The sequence below is a fragment of the Pezoporus occidentalis genome, unplaced genomic scaffold, assembly GCF_034315485.1.
Source record: "Pezoporus occidentalis ecotype Australia unplaced genomic scaffold, CSIRO_AGI_Poc_V1 ctg53, whole genome shotgun sequence".
NCBI classification, from domain to species: Eukaryota; Metazoa; Chordata; class Aves; order Psittaciformes; family Psittacidae; genus Pezoporus; species Pezoporus occidentalis.
Window position 1 is genome coordinate 283,175 of NW_026915866.1, and position 11,490 is coordinate 294,664.

Sequence of the window (11,490 nt, forward strand, 5' to 3'; positions counted from 1 at the left end):
ATGAAAGATTGGGTATGAGCTGGCAACATGTGCCTGCAGCCCTGGAGGCCAATCCTAAGGAGTGTGGCCAGAAGGTCAAGAGAGATAGTTCTGCCCCTCTACTCTGCTTTGGTGAGACCTTGCCTGGAGTACTGCATCCAGCTCTGGAGTCCTCAGTCTAGGAAAGACATGGACCTGTTGGAGAGGGTAGAGAGGAGGGCCACAAAAATGATCAGAGATATGGAACAGCTCTCCTTTAAGGAACATCTGAGCAGGGCTTCTTGTGATAGGACAATGAGCAATGTTTTTAAACTAAAAGAGAGGAGATTCAGGCTGGATGTGACAAAAAAAATTTTTACACAGAGGGTGGTAAAACACTGGCACACGTTGTCCAGGGAGATGGTGGATGTACCACCCCTGAGGACATTCAAGGCCAGGCTGGAGGTGGCTCTGGGCAACCTGATCTAGTTGAAGATGACCCTGCTCACTGGAAAGGGCTTGGACTAGATGACCTTTGAAGGTCCCTTCCAACCCAAACTATTCTATGATTGTATGATTCTATGGTGTGGGATGGTGGAAGAGATATTGAGAGGCACAGTATGTGAGCCAGGTCCCAGGAAAGGGCATGTTTTATCCAGCATACAGGGTTTGAACTAAGTGACTGGTGACCTACCCATTTGTTAGATAGTGTCTTTTCACTTTATTCCTTTTCAACTTGTTACACGGGTAGTTGTCATTATAATATAAAGGAAAATTACTGTCCCTTATTTAGTGAAATGTGTTCGCTCCTTCCCAGATAATTCATAAATATGTAGGAATCATGTGAACAAAACTTTAGTTTTAAGGGTTTATTTAGTTTTCAGAAAACAGAATAATCCTCTCCCTCTTCAAATGTGGTATAGAAGTCCGTTGTGAAACAAGTCGGGATTGGGGTTTTTTTATCAGTGCTATTCTATACTAGCTACCACTGTTGTGAACAAGCAAAAAATGGAACAAAATACACTTGAGTTATTTTCATCAGTCAGATTTTGATTTACAGTTGACATTGCTTTTCACTTTAGGTCACAATATGCTCATACATACATATTTGGCTCTCATACGTAAAAACAAGCCTGAATACCGTGCCTAAAAAGATAACCAAGTACAAATATTAAAAGAAAATCCCTGATTCTGTACATTTTGATAACAGTTAATGTGGAAAGTATGGCCTGATTTTCATGCTCATCTTCTTCATTGAATACCATGACCCTTTCCAATTCATCCATACAACACCATCATCTGTACCGTGTTTTGCCATATCCCAGCTGTAGGCCCCTCCCCAGTAGTATCTACCATTGGGGTTGGCTGAGTGGCAGCGGTTGTACCACCATCCACCACCATCTTCTTTGGAGCACTGTTTTCTTGGATCTGTAGTTAACCTGATGAAGTGAAAAATAAAGTGTTGAGAATGACGAACTGTAAGCAAACAGATCAACAGAGTACATACACCTGCAACTGCACTGAAATTTTCAAACTGTAATAAATATGTAGTGACAGGACAAGGGGAATGGCTTTAAGATGACAGAGGGGAGATTTAGATTAGATATTAGGAAAAAAATCTTCACTATGAGGGTGGTGAGACACTGGCACAGGTTGCCCGGAGAAACTGGGGATGTCCCATCCCTGGCAGTGTTCAAGGCAAGTTGGATGTGGCTTTGAGCAACTTGGTCTAGTGGAAGGTGTCCCTGCCTGTGGCAGGGGGTTGGAAATAGGTGATCTTAAAGGTGCCTTCCAATCCAAAACATTCTATGATTCTATGACCCAGTATGTGTTACTGGAGTGAGTAACAATATTCCTACTTAAGCAAGACAGTGCCATCAGCACATAGAACAATGTTGCATCCAGATCTGCGGATTTGTCTATGGTAACATCATTCATGGAATGAATAAAATTCAGTGTGCTTGCTTCTTACTTGTTTGTAGAGCTGCACTAACATTTTATATAGTTTTACCTGCCCTTGGCTATGTCAAAAGAACTGCATGGACATTTGGCTGATAACTTGCAGGGATAAAGCACATTTTAATAAACTACAAAATCCTGTGAAAACTAACAGCAAACTAAAGAAATATTATATACTCAGTTCTATTATTTTTTTTAAATTCTAACACAAGTACATACCATCCATCATTGTCTCTGTCAAAAGTACTGAAGAACATGCCATTGTGAATTGTCATTGTTCTGTTTTCTCCATGCATCTGTGAAGCTCCTTCCATTAGCGCATTGCCTGCATTGCCTTTGTAGTTACTAACTGAAAGTTGGTACTTGTTTCCTTCATTCTGTATGGTGAAACCTCCATAATGAGCGGACACTTTATTGCCATTCCAGTCTTCCATTTCAATTAAAACTTCAGTGGGCCCTATTTTGGTAAGTTGGCTGATTTTGTCATTTCCAAGCCAATATTCACCTGAGAAGCAACAAGTGAGAGCTCTGTGAAATAGACTTCAAATATACTTCAAGGCAAATCTATTATTTGCCTATAGGTCTGCCTAAAATTGGATTAGTTAATTAAAAGAAAAAAAAATCAAGATCTTAAAGAAATACAAGAAAACAGTTTCAGTAAGAAGAGCTCTTTGTGTTTCACGCTCGGTGTTTTACCTGGTGTATCACAGTAGTTCTTCCCTCCACTCTTTGCAACATTGCCAAATCCTTTTTTATACTGATCCCATACTCTTCCGAAATTAACACTGCCATCCTGGCGGTTCTGAATCAATGTCCAGCCTGCAGGAGCAACAGTTTTTATATTAAATTGCCATTAAGAAAGGAACATGAAATGTTAAGATACAGTCCTTTGATCTTCATCTCAAGACAAGTGGAGCATATTGCAGCAGGTCTGAATTTTCAAGCTCAGCCTTACCATTCTTACTCACACTTAAGTAGTGCCTTGCTTCATAAGGAAAGGTGGGAAAAGCAGAACTTGAAGGACTGCCCTGGTCTTTTGTCTAGCACATGGTAGCAGGGTAAGGAATGAGACAGGCTTTCCTGGTCTGCCCACCCAGATATTGTTTATTCTAGTCACAGTAAGATATGTTTTTATTTGCCAACCCTATCCCAGCAATTTATCTCCAGTTTCATTATAGAAGTATCCTACTGTGCATTTGAAGAAGACCGAGAAGACTTTTCAGAATCAGTCAATCATACTTAAACCTCAAGTAATCACAAAAGTGATAACTCCATATTAGTTTTTATAAAATGCAAATTACTAAAATGTTTTTTGAAACATCCATATTAATTAATATTTTAACACCCCAGTTATTTCACACTAACCTCCGTTATCTGTTTCCATGTCACAGTATACTCTGTATGGTCTGACGAAAGGATCTGGCTGGATGAGGTACATTTCAGATGTCTCGCCTCCTTTTCTGATAATATCCTCACATTCTGAGAGAATAAACCAGAGACTGTTACTGAAAAAGCTATGAACTTCTTCAACAATCTTCTTATCCTTTTGTTTGATGATTATAAGAGAACAATTTTAAATATACATATAATTCTACTTTCATTTTGATTTCTGTGATACATGATGTGAAAGAGTGAAGGAAGAAAGAACAGCTCACTTTCATTGTTCTACTTTTCCAAATAGGAATTTCTAAAAGTTCAGACTGAGTGGTGGAAGACTGTATATTTCCCAAAGACTTTTTGAACTAGACAAACTCGTGAAAGAACCTTTCCTGACTAAAAAAAAATCAGGGGTCACAAATGTATCACCTCCACCTTACAAAACGCTGAAGCACCTATTTCTTTAAAATGCCACTAGCAAAGACTGATCTTGTGTAAGAAGATTTTTGGTCCGACCAGTATAGACATCTGTGAAAGATTTTTTGCATTTAGGATAACCTTCCATTTTTTCTGCTATCCTAATCAATGACAGACTTCAGAGCTCATTCAAATCAATTGAATGATGCATCTATCTATTTGCACAGTGATATAAATGGGAGGATTGATGTCATTACAGGTGAATAAGTACCTTTGCCTGAAACCACTGGAATATTGCAGGAAACAACACATGGGGAACGGCAGTAGTCTGTCTGGGTTGCAATGGCATTTTCTAGTTTTTGTATCTTTTTGTGTAAAGTATCCACAACTGAACGAAGGACCCTGAGGCTAGATGGGATGTTATTGTCCAGATTATCCTTTATATAATTATAATGCAATTCCACTTCTGTGTTGTACTGAGAAAGTACATCATCATTGTCTAGAAAAGCAAAGAGATGAAAAGCAGATTAGTTTTCAACATGTTTTCCAGTTACGGAATAACAAAGAGCAATCTGTAACCACAACTTAATAAGCCACTTCTTTCCTTAGCAGGGAGGAAGGATAGGCATTTCATTTGCTTACATTTCCACAATGCAAAAAAATATGCAGAGATTCTCAGGAAAGTGGTGCATATGTATTGTTATTTCTTTGCTAGCTATTAGGTTTATCAGTGGTGCTATATTCTGCCAAAGAACTATAATGAGTTTCTCTCTAGGGAGCCATGGTGCCAAGCCAGGTGCTGGGCATAACACATTGGATGGACATAGGAAAGCAGGTAAGGGGGAACACATGACCTTCATGTTTAGGGGCATCATATGAATCTTGCCTTGGTATGAGATCCATTCCTTTGACCCTCTCAAATGATTCTTTTTTTAAGATTTAAGAGGACATGGTTATGGAACCCTGCTTTGCTAGATATTCCATTGTATTTTTAAGTTTTTGAAGAAATTCCATTAACAACAGCGGCAATACCAATAGAACTGAAATAGCATTTACACTAGTAATTCATAGAAATAACATACCTCTTCTTTGTTTTTGCCTATTTACCAATTTATCATCTAGAACATTCACATATTCATAGAAAGTTGCAGAGGTTTCAGACAGCTTGCTCACTTTGTCCTTTAGATCACGAACAACTGATTTCACATTTTTTTCCTGTTTTACCAGTGTAGTTTGCAGCTCGCATCCAGTTGGACATAGCACTCCCTTAAAAACAACAAACAATCAATAAAGTCAATATAAAAAGTATCTATTTCCATTAGTGTATGACCACACCTCTGAATGCACTGAATAGTTAGCAGTGTGAGACCAGATATTTAACTATCTAGATAAGCACTCAAGACATTAAACTTTTGCAAAGCAGCTGCAGCTGAAGGTCAGGCAGGAGCCCTGAGTTCCCCGTAAGGATTCTTTCATAGAAGATCTTAGGAAAAGCCCTCTCTCTTCATACTTTTTTGGTCCACTATTTGCTTTTCACTTTTCTGCCCTGCTAAATGTTCACGGTGTTAGGCCACCTGAACTATGATTAAAGCCTATCAGGAACTACCTGGCGCCTGTGCCATGTTTTTACCTACTCCTCTTTCTCTGTCCTCAGAGAATCAACCATGTTATCCATACTTTGTTATAGATATCTGTTGTGAAACAGCCACACAATTCATTTAAAAATTACCATCTCAAGAAACTAGGCACCCTTGCTTCCACAACAAGTGCTGCACCGTCACGGACAGCAATGTTTTAAAAAGACGTGGGAAATTCTGAGGTCCTGTAAGAACCAAAATACCCAGGCAGCAGTGGGACTTACCACAACCGTGTACTCATTAAGCTTTAACAGACTTCATTTGTTGGCAACCTCCATACTCAAATTTGCTCCCAGACAACAAAATGTCCCTTAGCACTGTCACAGCTTGCATTTTCCAGCAGAGAGCACAGCAGGGACTACTGCAAGGGTGCAAGGAGTATGCTAGGTCTCAGCATGCTTGCACACTTCTACGTAAGTACTGGGGCAGTGACTGAGGGTAATTAGTTTGAAACAAATGGGAGGTTACTTTTTTGCTCTCCAGGTTCCTTGAGATTATCTGAAATTCAAGCCAGTGCTTCTGCAGTGGGTTTTTTGGGGTGTTTTTTTTTTTGTCCTTCTTAACAGTTACCTGTTCAAAATCATAAGGATACTGCAGGCTAACCCACAGGTACTTCCTTTTCTCATTTGCAGTTCAAATCCCATTGGCTGTCTGACTCTGTGACGAATCCTATGAGCTCTGTGTCATTACCTTTTCTGAATGCAGTCCTACCAAACTCAAATAAAATGAAGCAAAATTGGACTGCTTTAAATGAATGACTGTCCCTTGTGTGGCAAAGAAAACTCCATGTTGGGTGCACTAGAAGAAAAGGACAGTCTCTTATCAGCAGGCAGACACCTACCAGCTCTTCTAAAGGATGCTTACAGCCACCAGCATCGGGGTATATGATACGTTCTTTCTTGTCTCCTGGTTTCACTCTCTTTGGGGGCCGCGGCTGGTATCCAGTTCCACTGATGGGAGGTGCTACGGGCCGGAGTGTGGGAGCCACTTCCCGCCTTTTGTCCAGGGGTCGGTGGCCTCGAACCCCAAGCTGAGGGCTGTCATCCTGCAAAACCAAGGGGGGAGGAAACTGAATCTGGGATTGCTGTTGTAAAACGTGATGCACAAGGTAGAGGCATCCGTTCTTTAGTATCTTAAACAGCAAGGAGAACCATGGAATGGAATGCAAAAAACCAATAATGGAAACATTACGCTGACATTATCTAAAAGTCATTGCTATGCCTCTCTTGTAAAACTAGTCACACTCCCTCTACCCTGATATAGACAAACTAAAAAGTCTTCAAACCAAAGCAAAACAGTATTTCAGTAGCTCATTCTGATCAAGAATAAAGTTTATGTAGTTCAGAGCCACTAAGCACCATGAGGCCATGTAGTAGGATACAAAACCAAACCCTAACACATTCTTGGGCTTAAGAAGAATATTCAGCATTATGTTATCAGTGTCCCAACTTTTCATCAGGCTACAGGAAAATTTGTAAGGTCTCAGAAAATCAAGCCACAGTCAAATACATCATCAGGTCTCAGGCCACATGCCAGCTATTAACTGATGGAATTAGGAAAAGCATTCAATGCTGTCTCTCGGGCTAGGTTTTTAGAGCTTGCTCTGATGCATATGCTCCCCATCCCTGCCAGAAATGGTAAAATCTAAGAGGCTGTGAAGGAAAACAGGCCCTAAACGGTTGTTGAAATTAAACTATTTGAATTAATAGTTGTTTGATCTACTGAATCAAAATCTTCAACAATCTCAGATTCCACTCCGACTTAGCTACAAATAATAAACATTTGTAGGAAACCAGGATCAGGACTTCAAGTGGTTTCAAAAGTAGGCAGCATACAAATCACAAAATTCCTGAATTAGCCTTCCTTAGCATGGTAGCGTTATCAGTAGTAAACATACAGACACAAATGTTTAGATTGTACTAGAGAAAATCACCACATTTTGGCTACCCTGACCTATGTAATTTTTGCAGGAATTTTCAAAAATATAAAAAAATATACTGAGATTCTAAATTATATTTCCCATTAAACATTTTACTTAAAATTACATACAGGTTAAACTGTTATTTTAGATTGATCCTCACGCTTGCCTTTTTTGTTTAACAATTGCTACCTCTCCATTTCTAATGTAAAGCTGTGAGCTGGCAATGTCTATTGAGTCCACAGGGAAGTTTTTACTGGCTTTGAGACAGGACATAATTAATTACACATTAATTCTACTCATTTGCACCTGATACTACTTGTCTGTAACATCATCAACAGCATTGCTAAATTAATATTTTTAACTAAATTCAGCTAAATAATTAATCTTACCATTGGACATTTCTCATTCCCTACAGAAGAATAAAATAAATAGGAATAAAATATCCAAACTGAGAAAAGAACTATCATGCAGTTACATGTACATGAAGATATAATACAAAGGTCATTTCTTTTAACACTTCAAGTGGGCATAAAGAATATGCACTGGATCATTTTTTCCCACAGCTTCAAACTTAGTTAATTCACATGAGTCATGCACACAATTAAATTAATTATTAATAATTATTATAATTATTATCATAATTATAATTATTATTGCCCTTATTATTATTGATGATCAGTATTACAACCTCATCATCATAGTCTGTAGAGGCCTGGGATTTAACAGAGGAAACACAGAGCAGGAACAGCAGGAGCAGTTTCATGGTGCTGGCTTGCTTGAGCAGTTCAGTGACTTTCTCCCACCAGCAGCTCTGACAGGGAGAGGTCCTCTCTATTCCCATATATATAGGCGGCAATCCTAATTTCCAGCTTCACAGTGATAGGATCAACCCTTCTGAGCAATCGCTGTATGTCTGTTAATATTCAACCTTTCTCTTCACTGTGTGCCGGAATGCATTTGTTGTTGAGCAATTTCTTTGGACAAATCTTATCTACATGTCCCAGAGACCTCTGTTGGTGCTGGCACCAAATAGATGTTTAAATCCTTAAAAGTATCTCCTGCTCAGATTACGCAAGGTTACAATTTTCTCAAAAATCACAAGTCTTTCAAAACAGCTGAAAAGGTGAACATCAAAAGAAAAAAAAAACAACACATCATCAGATCTCACTGTGATGTCTCCCTTTTTTCTCTGCTGAATATTTGAGCATTTCAGAAATATCACTTAAATTTGAATTAAACTCACATCATACAGATTGCTACATTCTTCTGGTGCCTGAGAGGTATGCAAGTCTTTGGGTCTCTTTAAGTACAAGAGCAAAAAGGAGTATATTATGTTCAATATGTAAATAATTTTGAATGAAAACATTAAAGATCAGATGAATATTGTAAGCTATTCCACCACTTTAGTATTGTAAATTAATTAAATAATTTTACATATGAATTTGCTGGTTTTATTTTTTTAATACAAAAAGTATATCTGTTGAATATTATTTACAGGTTTTTAATAATCTTTTAAAAGAATACAGCATTAAGTTATCTGTAATCATAGTGAAATACTCAAACATGTTTTCTGATGCTTTATAAGAGTATGACATATCACTGCTCTCATATTAGCAGGCTTTTAACATTTTTGTGTCTTTATATAATGTGATTTTCTCATGCATTATAAATGACCATAGCACGCTTTTCAAAAGCCATTCATTCTGGTGTCTGAAGACACAGAGATGCAAACCATGGGCTGATGTTCCATTTCAAAGATCAACTTGATGGAGTGGGAGATTTTATGGTAAGTAAAGATGAGGACAGCTAAAATTACTTGGTTTAGTCCTTTTTCCTGTATTTGTGCTGTTGTCAGAATTCTTGTAAACTATGGAGATTCCTGAAATATGAAAACTATTTAACCTGACAAGTTTAATTATTAAATAGCTTGGACTAACATCAGCTGTGGCTCAAGGAGCTCTAACTCCACTGAATTTGATCCCTTGCAGGAGGACATCAACAACACTTTAATTTGGAAGAACACAAACTTCTCCTCTCAGGCATTAGAGAATTCTGCCTAAAGCCAAAACTGACATCAATTAACATACAATTTCCAAGATATTATCACTGATTCTGGGCACATCCCAACCTTAAATGCAGTTTTCCCCCCATGTACCTCTGAGGGAAGTTCAGTCACCCTCATCTTACGTATAAGGAAGGGACATAGCGATGCTGAACCCTTGCTCAGGGATTACGAGTAGCTTACAGTACAGCAGAACTAAAAGAAGGTCTCACTAGTCCTGACCTAGAAACTTGCTACTAAATTATCATGTCTCAGTCCAAACAAAACTTAACTAAATGTATGATATTTGTCCTAAATCCATTCTGAAACCATAGCCATGTTCTGCAGTAACTTATGGTGTCCTTCTTCAGGCATTAAGTACACTTTGTCCCCCTGTGAAGAAGCATGGCTATGCCTGTGCAGAGAATGTCAGGGACCAGATGACAGGGATTGGCACAGAAGCCCCCAGGCTTGATGCAGAGTCCCAGACAGGGAACCCCTAGGCTCCATCTGCCTTCAGATGGGACTTCCTCTTTGAAACTTGTCCTTTGACCCTCCCACCTCCAGTACTTTTCTTTGGTTTCCACAAGAGAGTTGGGCAGTTGTGTCTCTCTGGGGATTTTCTGTGAACCACATGCGTGTCATACCACACTGGGTTTGTGTCAGAGGAGCAGATGCCCCAGCTGGTGAGCCAAGGCCTTGTCTACACTGCAAAGATTTTGCCTGGAGTTTTATCAGCAAAAAATGGTCCAAATTTGAACTGCATACAAAGCAACCTACACTGGCAAACGTGTATACCGAGAACATTTTGGCAGCAGAATTTAATCTACATTAGCATGCTGGTTATGAAATGTGATTTTTCTCTCATGCTTGCAACCAAATACAGTTTGGTTGATGCTTTCTAAGGACTGAATGAAGCCTTATTAACAACCACAGCCATGGCTTAAATTTCTTCTAAAAATGATACCAAAAAGGCTTTCTTTTCAAAACAGGACACCTAATCTTTGTTCCTTCATATGCCCTCCTCCAACTTGTGGTTAATGAGAAGCTGTTCCCAGAGTTAATGGTACCACAACAAACCTGCTATTAGGAACTGCAATAATACAACATGGACCTGATGGTGTTTCAGGACATCCCTTTGTACAGTATTTTTGTACTGAAAAGGCACTTACTGGCAGAGGCGTATGTGTATGTTTGGAGGAATGACTATTTGCTTGCTGCCCCTTGTGTTTGTTGTGCCGACGTGTCTGGCAGTGGTGGAACCCTCTTTACACAAACCCCTGTCAGGCAAGTCATGGTCACTGAATCACAGCTTTTCAGAGTTGAATGTGCCTTCTGAAGTGTTCTTGGGGTGGGAGAACAGAACCTTCTTGTGCCACGATGAGATGTAGTCTTGACTAAATTAAACTTTAAAATAGCGGTTCATTTAGAAATGTCCTTTTGAACAACTAGTGTTGTAGTAGTGTCATACTATGAAAAGAATACTGTAAACTTAAATGTTGGTCTCTGCTGAGATGAACATCCCCATTTCTTGCTTTTACTGGTAAGAAATATTACTTCAAAGGTTTTTCATAAATGAGAATTGATGCTCTATGCATGATCTGGAAGCAAACAAATTCTCAAACATTAATGAGTGGGGCTGTTCACTTTGAACTTAAAAAAGCACTAAAAGCACATGCAACTTACTAGTCACCTTCATCTAAGTAGCAATTTATAAAAAATTACATAGCGTATTATTTCCAGAATTACAGCTGGCAACTGCTGCTGACATGCAAGAAGACATATAATGAAGAAAATTAATAAAGTGCATACCCTAATTAGTACTGCTGTCATTAATTTATTGAAATTCTGGGGCTAAATTTCACCTTGGACTACATATTCTGTCAAAAAAAAAAAATTATTATAGAGATTAATTTGTCCCCTGATTTTCTAAAGCTATCCAAGGACACCAGGAAATAAGGTGAGATTATAAACTTCTGAGGGGAATGTTTATTTGTAAAAAACAAAAATAAAAATGAGAGCAACTACAGGGCCATGTGCACACTAGTAATAATAGCAAGAAACAACACATAGGAGCAAAATTTCTTCGAAATTATAAATGGATAATTTTTTATTTTTTTTTGCACTGCTACAAGAGCCTGTATTTGAAATTTAGTTTCCTTTAAAAAGGCAGTAAAAAT

The 11,490-nt window shown here is 38.5% G+C and overlaps 1 protein-coding gene across 1 annotated transcript; it reads right to left on the minus strand.

The window, feature by feature from the left end:
- Positions 1-987: 987 nt before the first annotated feature.
- On the minus strand, positions 988-8,117 carry FGB (fibrinogen beta chain). Its single transcript, XM_062637466.1, has 8 exons — positions 7,958-8,117; positions 6,190-6,393; positions 4,794-4,977; positions 3,983-4,210; positions 3,283-3,396; positions 2,614-2,736; positions 2,137-2,422; positions 988-1,397 (listed from the first exon to the last, which is right to left on the minus strand). Exons 1-8 carry the CDS (start codon positions 8,108-8,110, stop codon positions 1,169-1,171), a joined length of 1,521 nt encoding a protein of 506 aa, XP_062493450.1. The 5' UTR covers positions 8,111-8,117; the 3' UTR covers positions 988-1,168.
- Positions 8,118-11,490: the final 3,373 nt, after the last annotated feature.